This window comes from Medicago truncatula, chromosome 5 (genome assembly GCF_003473485.1).
Source record: "Medicago truncatula cultivar Jemalong A17 chromosome 5, MtrunA17r5.0-ANR, whole genome shotgun sequence".
Classification (NCBI taxonomy): domain Eukaryota; kingdom Viridiplantae; phylum Streptophyta; class Magnoliopsida; order Fabales; family Fabaceae; genus Medicago; species Medicago truncatula.
Genome location: NC_053046.1, coordinates 19240731 through 19256315, shown reverse-complemented (window position 1 = coordinate 19256315; position 15585 = coordinate 19240731). Strand labels below are relative to the sequence as shown.

General features: G+C 31.5%; 1 protein-coding gene and 1 long non-coding RNA gene across 2 annotated transcripts; one reads left to right on the top strand and one right to left on the bottom strand.

The window, feature by feature from the left end:
- The first annotated feature begins 3116 nt into the window (after positions 1 to 3116).
- On the top strand, positions 3117 to 5772 carry LOC11416106 (UDP-glucose 6-dehydrogenase 4). The gene is made up of 2 exons (XM_003613987.4): positions 3117 to 3272; positions 3986 to 5772. Exon 2 carries the CDS (start codon positions 4000 to 4002, stop codon positions 5443 to 5445), a length of 1446 nt encoding a protein of 481 aa, XP_003614035.1. The 5' UTR covers positions 3117 to 3272; positions 3986 to 3999; the 3' UTR covers positions 5446 to 5772.
- A 6923-nt stretch (positions 5773 to 12695) lies between these two features.
- On the bottom strand, positions 12696 to 15243 carry LOC112421776 (uncharacterized). Its single transcript, XR_003012006.2, has 2 exons — positions 15104 to 15243; positions 12696 to 12964 (listed from the first exon to the last, which is right to left on the bottom strand). It is a non-coding gene; the product is annotated as an uncharacterized lncRNA (long non-coding RNA).
- Positions 15244 to 15585: the final 342 nt, after the last annotated feature.

The following is a 15585-nucleotide window of genomic DNA, read 5'->3' as shown; positions in this document are numbered from 1 at the left end:
TCGGAGATGGTGCTCAGATTGTCACTCTTCCCATTTTAAGATTTGACTAACTTACCAATTTCATGCAAGCGGGACAGGTTTAGAGAATATATTCTTACTTTCAACCACTTACAATTCCAAAATACACATATGTACCTCCTAAAATCAGTATGGTTGGTGAAAGCATTTGTCACACTCCAGCCGTCATGTGATTCTACCTTGCTTTGAGATTGAAGCAATTATATAGAGACATTCAAGATACATATCACCAATAGAGGTCTTTTTAAGGTTATAATGTGGCTTAGGTTAACGTTGAGATGTATTTAGGAAAGTAAGCTAACAAATATTTTGGAGTTAGTTTCTTAAGGATCTTCTATTTGAAATATTTTTTTCTTAAGGATCTTATGAGGTACTAGCTTTTGTGCTAAGCAAGAAAAATAGTTTTTTTTTTTAAGAGACCAACCTTTTGTTGACTTTTTTTTTTTTTTAGACCATCATTTTGATGTTTTAACCATATTTTTCTTTCTAATTTTTTTCTTTTCATAATCAAGTTCTACTTGTACTCCACCCCAAACTTAAGGTGATGTTAATTCCAAAGAACAACCTCAAACTTAATTTCAGATCATGACAAGTATTTCATTAATCTACCTAACTCCAAAAGAAATCAAATAAATGTATCATTATAGAGTTCAAAACTTGTGAAATGAATCAATTTAAATCCCCCTTCCCTGTGACTATTATATCTACTTCAACTATATGCATAATTACTCAAAGAGGTTTAACACTATATGCCAAGTCATTTGGCTAATAGGAAATAGTTTTACCGTAAATACTATGTTCATACATTGTAATTAACATTCGATCAATCAAACAAGTTTGTAATTAACATTCGATCAATCAAACAAGCTAATTTTGCAACTTTATCCCTTCACCTTTCTACTTTTATATTTATTTGTACACATTTTATATTGTATCTCTAAACCCCCAAATACAACTATACCTAACGCTCTACTGGAGAAAGTAATTAGGGAACCCACCTTTAAGGGACAAAGTTAGTGTTACACCGAAGGATACACTTACATCAAATGAAATGCTATTAGAATTTCTCATATTAACTAACAAAGATACAACAACAAAATATATATATATATATATATATATATATATATATATATATTTTTCAGAAAATTATAAATGATCGTACCTGATCAGAAGGTGACTGTCGGTGCTTTAAATGCGGTGGTTTGAGTGGTGGTAGAATGCGTCAAAAGTGCTTCTTGGAATGGAAGGGGGTTTGTACTTGCAGGCGCTCCGACGCTCAAGTAAGTAGAGATCAGAGAGTGAGGGTTTAGAGGAAGAGATAGATTCTACCTTGGGAGGGCTACAGAGCCATTGTAATGGCACACCAAGCTCTGGCGGTTACGAAATCGTGGGAAGTGTAACCGCCAGAGAGATTATTGCGGGAACATGCAGAGTAACGTTGTGGCTCGTTTGAACCGGTCTTGCTTTCTCCGTGCACCCCCCTCGCAGGGAAGGGGTGTCTCGCAAGTAATGTTGCCAAACGTGGTATTTGGGCTTTGAATTGTATTGGGCCTAAGTAAATGGGCCAAAGCTCTTTTTAATATACTAAAATGTCGTCCATTGTCGCGTTCTTCGAATATTCGTTAAATAAAACGATTAAAACAACATTAAATAACCATTATTTAATTGATCCCATTAAAAGGTTGGATTTAATCTTTTTTTGCATAAATCAGGTATCCTCCACGTCCAACTGATTAGACTAATCCCTCGAACCTTGTGAGACCCAATTTGAAGGCAAACTCTTTCTAAGAGTTTTAACACTGTCGCATGTCAAAATCTAGATTCGAATCCAAAACATTAGTTAAGTTAGTAGAGACATGTGTGAACTCATCTATACATTCTTAGGTTGGATATAACAATTTTGTATTAACATTTTATATAAAAAAGATTGTATTAACATTACAAATTTTTTCCCAAACTAGTCAAATTGATTATAGTAGTCCTTGATTATTTTTTCCAAAACTAGTCAAATTGATTATAGTAGTCCTTGATTACTTTATTTTTGAAACATTCCTCAAATACATGTCTTCTAGAATATACTAAATATTCGTTATATTAACATTTACACACATTTTCAATTATGTTATATTACTTCTTTAAAAAAAAATATATGTTTTATTACTATATTATAATATTATTCTTAAAATTTATCTATACCGTGATAATATGGTGAAATGTATTTAGACACGATAAAAAAATTGTTTACCAAACCAAGTTTTTTTTTTTTTTTTTGTTTATGACCGTAATTAGATAGACGTATGGTTGCCGATGTCAAAATTACTAATCTCTAATTAGTACTACCTTCATGTAGTTGCAGTGATTAATTACGAATCAACCTTTTTTTTAGGAGTTTTCCTCCCATTAATCTTAAATATAAATAAAAAATCATTGCATTTGTTCTAAATTTAAACATATTTTACAATGAATATTGTGTAGTTATGACTTTATAGATGTTTGACTTGAATTTTTAAAATAAATATTCTTTTAATAAATTTTTTAAACAATATTCTTAAAACACTCGTAAACCAAACCTTTTACTTTTTACTGTTAATATATTGATAGTACTTTATGTTATAGGAGTAGTTGACAATGATTAATATTTTTTTTTTTGTAAAGAATGATTAACTTAAAATATGGGAAAAGAAAACTACACATAAAGAGCAAAGAAAATACGTGTTGTGTACCCAAGGGTGCAGGTAATGTAATGTTTTTGTCACGAAAATTATGGTCTATGGAGTGGGGGTTATACCACCCAAAAGAAAAATATGAGGAAGTTATATCTTGCTTTAAGAAAAATAGGACTAACATATTTCAACGTCAGTAACGTTTTAGACCAACTTTAAATTTTGAAAATGTAAGAAATTAACATAAAATTTTTAAAATATAAAGGACCAACTTAAAAACTAAAATAAACATAAGGGATCAATCATGCAATTAAACCAATAAATAATACATAATGAATTTAAAAAATATTTGGATTAATTATTGACTTACTAGTTATTTTGATTTTATCCCTAAAAAAAAAAAAGTTATTTGATTTTGAACTCCTAAAGAGGCTGTTGGAACGTGCCACACGCGGTTTGATACAACAACACTCAGTTCTATATAAATGGTGACGCGTCCTCTTTCAATTCACATTCCCATTTATCATTCTCTCAATTCTTCAGATCTCTCTCTTCCTTCTTCCAATCTCAACCAATTCCTTAACTAAGGTACCTAACTTTTTCTTTTTCAATTTCTCACTTCATTGTTCTTCTTCTTCTTTTTTCTATGATTATCATTTCTACTTAAGAAGTATGGTTTTTTCTTCCAACCCATTTCATTTATTATCATTCTCTTTCAATATCACATTCTGGGTATTTTTAGTTTTGCTCTATAATTAAATGATCACATTCTTTGTTTTTATTTATTAATTTTGTTTTTGTTGTTTTTATGTTTTTTTTTTGTTGAACATTTTTGTGTGTGTGTGATCCGGTTCAATTGTTGTCTGAATTGTGGTTGGATCTGTTGTTTTGGCTTTTTATGTTTGATTTGTCGTTAGATCTGATATTTGATTATATAATGTAATGTTTTGGATTTTTCATAATTTGTCACTTGTTTTGTGTGTTTTTATGTGTGCATGTGTTTTAGAAAACAGAGAATGTTGATTGAGTTTAACATTTTAATATTGTTTATTCAATCATTTTGTATTTTCTTCAACTAATTTTCTCTGGATCTGTGAGTATTTTATTCATGAAAATTATAGATCTAGCTCTCAATGTGATCATACTAATGATTTGTGAAAATACTTTTGTTTATGTAATGTTGTTATATATGTTGATGTTGTATGGTTTGGTTTCATAAATTAATCAGCTATGGATCTTATAATTTGTATATTTTAATGATCATTTTGAGAATATTTTGGATTTGTTTGTGTTTATTGCAGGTTACTGAGAAAAAATGGTGAAGATTTGTTGCATTGGAGCTGGCTATGTTGGTGGTCCAACAATGGCTGTGATTGCTTTGAAGTGTCCTGAGATTGAGGTAGCTGTTGTTGATATCGCCACGCCTCGAATCAATGCTTGGAACAGTGACCACTTGCCTATATATGAGCCTGGTCTTGATGATGTGGTGAAGAAGTGCAGAGGAAAGAACCTTTTCTTCAGCACTGATGTTGAGAAACATGTTGCCGAGGCTAACATCGTGTTTGTTTCGGTGAACACTCCGACCAAGACTCAGGGTCTTGGAGCTGGCAAAGCAGCTGATCTCACTTACTGGGAGAGTGCTGCTAGAATGATTGCTGATGTTTCAAAATCGGACAAAATTGTCGTCGAGAAATCGACTGTTCCGGTTAAAACTGCTGAGGCAATTGAGAGGATTCTGACTCACAATAGGAAAGGGATTAATTTCACTATTTTGTCTAACCCTGAGTTTCTTGCCGAGGGTACAGCTATCAAAGATCTGTTCAATCCCGATCGAGTTCTTATTGGAGGTAGGGAAACCCCTGAAGGTCAAAAAGCGATCCATGCTTTGAGAGATGTTTATGCTCATTGGGTGCCGTTAGATCGAATCCTTTGCACCAATTTGTGGTCTGCTGAACTATCAAAGCTTGCTGCCAATGCTTTCTTGGCACAGAGGATCTCCTCTGTAAACGCCATGTCAGCACTATGTGAGGCAACCGGTGCTGATGTTTCTCAGGTTTCCCACTCAATCGGCACTGACTCGAGAATTGGACCAAAGTTCTTGAATGCTAGTGTTGGTTTTGGTGGATCTTGCTTTCAGAAGGATATTCTGAACTTGGTCTATATTTGCGAATGCAACGGCCTTCCCGAGGTGGCTAACTACTGGAAACAAGTCATTAAGGTGAATGACTACCAGAAAGCTCGGTTCGTGAACCGAATTGTTTCTTCGATGTTCAACACCGTTTCAGGAAAAAAGATCGCTGTTTTGGGATTTGCTTTCAAGAAGGACACCGGTGACACCAGGGAGACTCCTGCAATCGATGTGTGCAAGGGTTTATTGGGAGACAAGGCTAAGTTGAGCATATATGATCCTCAAGTTTCTGAAGAGCAAATCTTAAAGGATTTGGCAATGAAGAAATTTGATTGGGATCATCCTGCTCATCTTCAACCAACAAGTCCAACAACTTCGAAAAAGGAAGTATCTGTTGTTTGGGACGCGTACGAGGCAATAAAGGATTCACATGGTATCTGCATTTTGACCGAGTGGGACGAGTTCAAGAACCTTGATTACCAAAAAGTTTTTGACAACATGCAGAAGCCTGCATTTATCTTTGATGGAAGGAATGTTGTCGATGTTAAAAAGCTGAGAGACATCGGTTTTATCGTTTATTCCATTGGAAAACCACTAGATGCTTGGCTCAAGGACATGCCTGCAGTGGCTTAAAGAAGAAAAAAAATCACAATCTGGAATTGCTTAGGGATGAATTTGTTGGTCTTTTTCAGAGAGAGGAGGATGTATTGCCTCATCTGATCTACATTATCATGCTATTATTCTTATAGCTTAGATATATATATATTTCTGTTGTTGTTTATTTCATCTATGTTACTTTGATTTTATGAGATTTTGGTGGCAAGTTAGAGCTTAATTGCCCAAATATTACTATTGTCTTTTAGCTTAACAAAATATCCTTATTTTTTGTTTGACATGGTTTAATGTAATAAATTGGAGGTGAAGGAAATTTTATACAATGGATATCATTTCTTTTATGTATGTTTGTTTTGTTACTTATGTGATTCAAAATATTCTTTATTCTCTTTCACTACCTTCTGTCTATTTAACAATTATTCTGCTTTGAAATGAATCAGTTATATCAGTTGGTGCAAATAAATAATCTATTCGAGGTAGCAAATTCTTGGCAGTAATTTTTTATTAGAACATTCTGTTGTTGGTATTGTTTCCCATAAGCTTTTGAATCATCATGGAGGATAGAGAAAATAATATATTTCATGTGAAACATTTGATGAGACCAAATTTTGTCGGTTTGGCCTTATGATTTTGGACAGGGCATGATTCCATGCGGGTTGGACCATTACGGGGTCGATGTTTTTCAAATTGTATGTACTTTTGAATATTTTTTTTTTTTTTTTTAACACTCATTCTTAAAAATAAATGGGTGTAAGTTAGCAACATTATATATATATATGTATATATATATGGATTTTGTTAGAAGACATCTTCGTCTTTTAGCAAGTTATTCTATGAGCATTTGCTAAAAGAAACCAACTAATTTTTATGAAGGTGTCTTTTAGCAAAGTTTATAACTAAAAAGTGGAAATCACACCTTGAGGTGAAGGTGTGGATTGCTAACAAAATTCTATATATACATATTCTCTCACTATTTTAATATATAATTCCCAGAGCTCTCCCATAAAAATTTCCACCAAATTTGCAACAATAATAAGTAAATTCTCTAAAAGTTTAACGTGTAATTAGTTGCTTAACAAGTTTCTAATAATAAGTAAACACTCATTCTAATAATAAGTGAACACTCGTTTATTTTTTTTATTTCAAAAAAAAAAGTTTCTATTTTATGACTAAAGTGGTTAACATGTTTCTTCTTCTTTGACTAAAGGTGGTTAACAAGTTTTTTTTTTTCTTTTACTGATAATTTTTTTAAAGCTGAGCTAATCCACTAATGATTAAATTTGACAAGTACACCAAACCGTTTAAAATAATAACGTGATAAGTACAATTTTCTCCACATCGATTGTCGTTTCAATTAGACAGCTAGTTAAACCTATATTGAAAATAATAAATAAATAAAAAAGCAAATTAAATAGCCGGGGGAGGGGGTGGTGAGTTGCATGTTTGATTTGATTGCTCAAAGCAAATGAGTTTGATTGTAGACAAGTAATTATCAGTTAACAGATAAGGGTTTAATTTAAGTGATAAGTTCATTTGATTGTTATGTCCCTCTAGTTGTCAAGTTGCACCTGCTAATCACAATAATGTTATATGCGTTATACAGGTATAGAGTCACCAATCCTACAGGGTTCGTACACCTTTGTAAGGTTGTTAGAGTGGAGCCTTACTCTCTCAGAGGTAACTGAAACATAAAAGAATTGGTATTTCTAAATTGTCTTCTAAAGGCCCCACCTTCGTCTATGATTTTTATTAGTACACCACTACTTTTTCTTTCCTTAATAGTTCTACATACGGATAATCCTAAGCCTCACTTACAAAAGAATGAAGTTTATAATGCAACATTCGAAAATGTTGACCATAAATATTCTCTGCAACCTCTCGTTTCTATGTTCAGTTAAGATACTCTAGGTATGTCACACTCCTTAGATCTCCTAAGAGCATTAACATCTTTGCATATATATATATATGGTTTTGCTAGAAGACACCTTGAAAGGTGTCTTTTAGCATAATTATAACTAAAAAATGGAAATCACACATGTGAATTGCTAAAAGACACCTTTATGGATGGCTTCAAGCAAAACTTATATATATATATATATATATATATATATATATATATAGGTTTTGCTAGAAGACACCTTTTATGAAGGTGTCTTTTAGCAAGTTATCCTTTTAGCATTTGTTAAAAGACACCAATTAATTTTTATGAAAGTGTCTTTTAGCAAAGTTATAACTAAAAAGTGGATATCACACCTTAAGGTGTGCCTTGCTAAAAGACATCTCTATAGAGTGTCTAATAGCAAAACCCTATATATATATATATATATACTTGATTTTTTTTTTTTTTAGGGAATATATACTTGATTGTTGTGATATTACTACCATCTAAATGGTATTTAAATTTATGTGGCTAAAGTTTTAAGGCATAAATATGATTCATTAAACAAATACAACCTCCTCCTTGGGTTATGTCTGTTTAAAACTTAAACAAAGAGAAAATTACACTTTTTTTTTCTGAAAGATGTTTGAATTACACTTCATTCTTTTCTTATGTTAAAATATACACTTCCTTCCTTGAAAATTAAAATTTATACTCCTCTCCCCCTCTAAAATGTTTGAATTACAACCACCTCCCTTAATATTTGGGATGCATGCTGACCAACATTTGTTCAACAAACACCTATTAGTGTTGGATGAAGAAATCACATGTTTATCAGGACCTGGATACACTAAAGTCAATTAGTATATAGAAGTACTTAGATGATTCACATGGTGATTATTGTAAAAACTTCGTACGACAAAAAAAAATGTACCTAGATGATTCACATGACGGTCTAAGTAAACAAAAAAAACTAAAAAAAAATAAATAAAGTGTTGGAAGAATTGGAAACATGCCTTCCATTTTGGAAAATAATTTGAGTTGAATTTCTGTTTATTTGAGAGACATTTCAGTTCGATGTTAAATATTAGAGTTCCAAAACACCTATTATCAACTTATGACTTATTATGTACCAAAAAAAAAAAAAAAAAACTTATGACTTATTTCACATAGAGATTCAAATACCTGAATCGTTACTTGGACTATAACTAAAGGATAAAGATCTTAATTACATTAAATTCAAATTAGATTTTTGACCCGTGCTCCACTTGAGTTTATTGTAAAGGAATTGACATACGGATAATAAAATGCAATATATAATTGATAACGGTGAAAAAATAAGTTGTAAGGTCACGTTTTTCCATTTGCAAAACTCTAAATATCAAAATATATGATTTTTGTATTGTGTGTGAAATTTTTACCGGGTTTAGGATTTTTTTTTTTGTTGAGAGAAACACGTTTCGAGCTTGGTATATATAACCAAATTTACATGGAAATTAGGGTATTCTGTTTGTAAACGTATTAAATAAGTGTAGAAAATATTATTAAAAAAAAGGCAACATGATAGGAATGAGATAAAGACATGAAATTGGTTAAAAAATTAAGGCATGAAATTAGTGCGATGAATTTTTTTAGTATTGTGTACAAAATATTGTCAAAAAAAAAGGCAAGCGGATAGCAAAAAAAAAAAAAGTAAGAGGATATGAATGAAATTGGTGCGATCCATTTTATAGTATTAAATAAGTGTACAAAATATTTCCTTAAAAAAAAGTGTACTAAAAATTGTCAAAAAAAAATTAAATATCTATCATTTATTTCAACAACTCGGTGGTAGAGGCTTAACTTCATAAACTGTCGTACTATGAACCTCGGATACTTGTATCGATACGGATACAATACAACATTCAGTGGCAGAGTCAGGATTATTATTATGAAGTCTGGGCAAAAAAAAATTGCAACATATTTATAGGAGTTTATATAAGAAATTGGAATCAAAAAATCTAAAGTAATTGCCCAATTTATAGGAGTTTATATAAGAAATTTACATAAGAAATTGCAAAAAAAATTGGGTCGGAACTTGGGCTCGCCGGGCCTTAGTCCGCCACTGACAACATTGGGACGGAAATTTTTTAAAATACAAGATACAATATGGACGAGATACTTTAATAAAAAATTAAATTTAAACTAGATTAGAACTCATAATACAAACTATAAACTAAAATTCAAAAAAAAAAAAAAAAGGCGCAAAATCAAGACCAAAGAAACATAGAACAACAATAAGGCTCACCAATAAAATTGTCTTCACGGGACGATCAACAATACAAGTGTTCTCAAAACAACAAAAAGAGACAAAACAAATAATGAACAACAACATAAATATTAGTAATTTTTTTTTTTGAAGACATATAAATATTAGTAATATTGATAATAATGAAACTGACAATTACATATATGATATATCTCAAAAAGAGAACATTATTACTTAGTCCATTATGTACATCCAAAAAATAATAGAAATATCACGTATCACGTGCGTATCGGTTTTCCACTGCCTATCCCTCGCGTATCCACGATGTATCTGAAAAGTATCAGACAATTGGTTTTTTTAAAATAAAATTTAATCTTCGGATACTCTTCTGATACACATCGGGATGTATCAGACAAATGTTGGTGCATGATACGTATCAGATACCAGTACGTCATATATTTTAAAGTATTCGTGCTTCAAAGTCGTCATACCAAGTAGGTACTTTTTTTAAGAGGAAAATAGAAGAAAGCTTATTAAATATAGATGCTACTTTAGGTTCTTTCTCCCCTCGGTATGTTTCACACCATTTTCAGTGGCGGAGCTAGAAAAAATATCGAGGGTGGGCCAGCAAATTATACTATAATATATAAACTTTATCAATATAACATAACTAAAGTAAGCAAAACTTTAATTTAGAGCTATACATATTTGGGAAACAAGTTTACATAGAACTGTAACATGCATTCTCATTCCAAAGAGGGAGAAGAAGTTGTGTCTAACGTGTAATAGAGGAAGGGGAAAAGGCTAGAAATGCTGGGTGGGCCATTTGAAAAAAATAAATAAAGCTGAGGGTATTTTTGTAGTTCCCCTATAGGGATTTTTTTTTGGTTTCTTTTTTGATGGGCCGTGGCCCACCTCAGCCCATATAAGCCTCCGCCACTGACCATTTTAATATTAAAATATAAAAAATTATTATAAGATAAAAAAAAATTGATATAATTCATTTAATTAAAAAATTGTTTAAATTTGTGATAACCTTAAGTATTTAAAATTGAAGTTCTCCATTGTAAACGTTCTTATAAAGAAATTCATTTCCCATTTATTAGTTAGTGGTACAATACATAGTTGTTCTCTACTTAACAAAAAAAGTACATTACATAGTTGTGTCAAATCTTAAGCAACTTGTATGATACACGTCTTAAGCACGTATTAGAATTTCCTCATATTTAAATATTAGATGAAATTTGGTTTCATTTCCATATATATGGTTATTCTCTGTCCAATGGGTCGATCGACACCAGTGTTGCCTCTCCCATAAGGTTCCACAATGGTATCATAATCCGGTTAGACTTTGTGGAGAAGCAGGAGTGGCTTCTGAAGGTAGATCTCAAATGTGGATATTCTCACAATTGAGGGAGAGATGTTAATGTATATCAAGTGCGAGTTAAAGTTGCACGTTAGATGCGACAGTGGATGTTGAACAACATATAAGTGATATGACCCACTACCTAATGTCTTAAGGTTTAGGGCGAAGATGTGGTGTCAAATTCATTTGTGTGGATTAATATGATGATCAAATTCAATGTAGGATCTCCGAAAGTCACAACATTATGATGAACTGTTATTTTTTAGTTTTTGGATATCATTTGTTAATTTTTTATCTTTAAATTTAATATTTCAATGTGATTTTTTCATTCAACCTCTAATATTTAAAATTCATTCAATTTTGGTCTTTGATGACAATTGACAATGGTAAATTAAAGATGTATTATGTTGAGTTTACAAAATTCATGATGATTAGCCATTTAAAATTATGTGGTTTTTTTTAATTAAATTTAATTTTTTTTTAGTCAAATAATTACCTAAAATATTCATCTCTTTCAACAAAAACATAAAATTGTCGACAACCCACATTGTTTCATATACTCTCACAAACAAAACACATAAAACATATTTTTCCCTTATTTTATCTCTTGTTCAAATTTCTTTTTCATATCCATTTTTTTCTTCTAATTTCCTTTCTTTCTTTTCATGAAAAAAGTAACATAAACCTCCCTACATGAAACCATAATCAATCAACCTTTTTGAACATGTTGTACCTTTGTTTGACCTAATTTGACTATGTCACTTAATTACAGACGCACAGAGTTGCACACTTGATTAAGAGATTTTTATGTATCTAGTGTGAGTTAAAGTTTTATATTTGATGGAACGTATATTTTGAAAAACATATAAGTAAGATGATCTATATACCTAATGCCTTGAAGTTTTAGGTGAAGATGTGATACATTTGTGTGGTTTCTTCTAGTCAAATGTGATGGTCAAACTTAATGTTGGATTCACAGGAAAGCTTAAAATTATGATGAACAATTTTGTTAGTTTTTAGCTGTCACTTATTTCATTCTTTTAGCTTAAATTTTGGTTATTGAATGGAATCTGACGATGGAAAAATACAAACATGTTTTATTAAGTTGACAAAATATATACTAATTAGAAATTTTAAAATGGTTTGACGTTTTTTTTTTCATTGAGTCTAATTATTTTGGTAAAATTATAACCCTAAAATCCTCAAATTCTTCAACAAACCCACAAAATTACCAGCAACTCACTCTAATTGCTATACTTTCAAGGTTAAAGCACACACACCTTATTTTTTTCCTTACCATTTATCTCATGTTAAAAGTCCTTTTTCATTTTCTTTCTTTATCTAAATTATTTTACCTACTCTCATGAAAGAAAGAAACATAAACCTCTCTCCGTAAAATCACCACTAACTCACCTTTTTTACCATATTGTGACTCAGTCAGACCTTATTTGACTATGTCACCAAATTACATATGCATAGAGTCTCACACTTAATAGAGATGTTATTGTGTCATATATGAGTTAAATTTCCACATTGAATGCACGAGTAGATAGTGAGATAAATATAAGTGAGATGACACATACACCTAATGCTTGAAGGTTTTGGATAAAGACGTGGTGTCAATATCACTTTTGTTGTTGATCTTAACCTGATGTTTTAACACCCAAAACCCTTAAGGCAATAATCACGCAGATAATATAAATTATACAAGGATCTAGATGTCACTTCTTCGAATAATTCAACATGCATAAACAATTTTCTCAAACATCGCAGCGGAATAATAATAGCACCTCTTCATCAAATAAAAGTAATCACCACAACAATAAACTATAATATAATAAGTCACTAGCCATGTCATCATACAACTCATATCACTACATAGTCTCAAAAATCTCCAATAGATATATAATAATAAAACATCTAGGTCCGATACCTAATCAGAGCCCTATGAACTACGACATCAAAGCGATAAACGAGGTAGCTCCGACCAAAGCTATCATCCAAGCATACTCACCAAAAGAAAGCAACTAATCCTACGCGCCGTCTACCCATCCAAACGAATAAGGTAGGCAGTCAACAAACGACCATTGAGGGTTAGTTTAGATTTCACAATTAAACATAACCACGGAAAGTAATTGACATAATCAAAATTCACATGATTAATAAATTCAGCATCTTTATAATTCCTCAAATATACAAACACATCAAGTAGTGCATACCATTCACCTTATTTAAGCATTCACAACGGTCACCAAATTTCATTAATGCACGTATACACCAATACACATAATCAAGTACGACTCGACTCACCAAATAATAAATGCATGTAATGTTCTAGACTCTTCTAGATGCATGTGGTACCATAAGATTTCAGAGATGATTTTACCGTTAATGAATCCACCGACATAATAATCAACCCACATTTATGTCCCGTAGAAACTATGTAATAGTCAACCCTCATTTTCAACCCGCATTTTTACATACTTCAAATCATCTCATATGACTATGAATGCAAGGACTTCAAGTAAGGACTCGACAATGCACTATTTAACTTCACATACTTTAACATAATAATCAACCCGCATTTAAGTTATTCACCAACAATTGCATTATCAAATACTTACATCCATACTATCAACAAGTCCTCATCAAATCATATATTTATAATCACCAAAAGAATCAACATCATAATCATCAACAACATTCAACACCTCGAAGAAACGATAAGCTTCATATTTCACATAGAGACGGACACTTAGCCACATCTTGACATTCATCAGTTTGAACACCCAACACTCAACAAATCCTTCACATTAAATCATACTAACATGAATTCAAAGTCTCCTACTAGTTATCCAACCATCAAACATTAGTTTGACAAAGTTCGTCTAAGTTTATGAAAACTAACATTTTGCGAATAATTCTTCAAAACCAAAGTAAACAAATTCAAACGCCTCAACCGAGTATACACACAAATCACATATGAGCGCACTAGCATATACATATACGTTTCATAAGCTAATCTCGACAAATCCTGAATTTTACCTAAGTTCGTGTCGTTTTATCATTTTACAAGTTATTCGATAAAACAACTCAAAACAAGTTCAACACCTCAACCAAGCACACATACTACTCACACATGAGCATATTAGTATATGCATATAGGCATCATAGGCCAATTCACATCAATCCGAAAATTCTCCAAAGTTCGTATCGTTTTGCCATTTTCCAAAGAATCTAAGTTTTCAAAGAAAAACCAAGTTAAAGTTTATGATTCTCATCCAAAACATTTTTATTAGTCATAACAATAGTAGACAACCCTAGTCCTCCGATTTTTCCTTGAGAAAACGAGTTTTCAGAAATTTCATGTTCTTGAACCATTTTCAAAAAGTTTATGATACGATTCACAAAGTCAAGTTCAATCTTACTCAATTGATGTTTCCAAAGGTTTAGAAAGCTCAAATACATTTAATTACATCAAAAGAATCAGTTTGGACGGTCCAGATCGATCCCCCAAATCCCGGAACACCCAAAACATGGAGTTCTGTTCCTATGCAACTCGCCACAGCGAGCTCCAGCTCGCCTAGCGAGTTAAACCAGAACAGGTTACCCTGTTTTGGTTGTTCCCTTTTAGGAACTTCCAATTTTTCACCCAAAATTCCCATTTTTTATCCCCTTGACTCTAAATTTGAAACCAAAACTTATACAATAGTTTACAAACATAAAAAAGCATTTAAATCAACAACAAACATCATATTATAACATCAATTCACCTGAAATTCATCATCTAGTTCATTTTCACCAAAAACCACCATTTTCTCATTTTCATTCAATCTTCAAAAAACAACCACACCAATTCAAACCCAACAACATATAAACATAAACAAACATTCATAATGTGAATTCAAACATCTTTCAACAACAATTAATCACCAATTCATGATTTATACTCAAATAGTTAAAAATCATCAAAATAACTCAACAACAAAAACAATTATGAAGTTTAAGCTCTTAACACAACAATTTCATGAAGTTTATCATACCCAAAATTTCACATGAAATAGGAGCACGAATTTTATCATTCAAAACCACAAAAAGTCACAATTATCACAAAAGCATTTAAACACATAATTGAAAATACTAAATTATGACTTAATTGATGAAAAGAGACCATCCCCCTTACCTATAATCTTCAAGAATCCAAACCCTAACTTCAATTTAGCTCCTAGCCTCCAATCCCAAACTTTCTCTCTCTAGTTCATCTTTTCTTTTCTCCTTTAGATCCACTTTCTCTCTCTACCTCCATCTCAAAATGTTTGTAAAAATGAGTGAATGAATGTAATGACATAATTTTCTCACAAGACTTGTGTTTATATAATCACTACACAAATGAACTTAGTCTCTTGTTGTCTTAATGGGCTCAATATTCTCACAAACTAATTCACCAAAGTTACTACACACATAAACCGTTAAAATAACAAATAATTACTGTCTCTTAAATAATTGCCCAACTCACTAGTAACTTAGTAAAAATAATAATTCCCACTTAAAAACTAACAATAACTTTTGTAACAAAATACTAATTTACCCTTTCTCACTAAATGACCAAAATACCCTTGAATCCAAAATGACTAAAATACCCATGAGTCCAAAATGACTAAAATA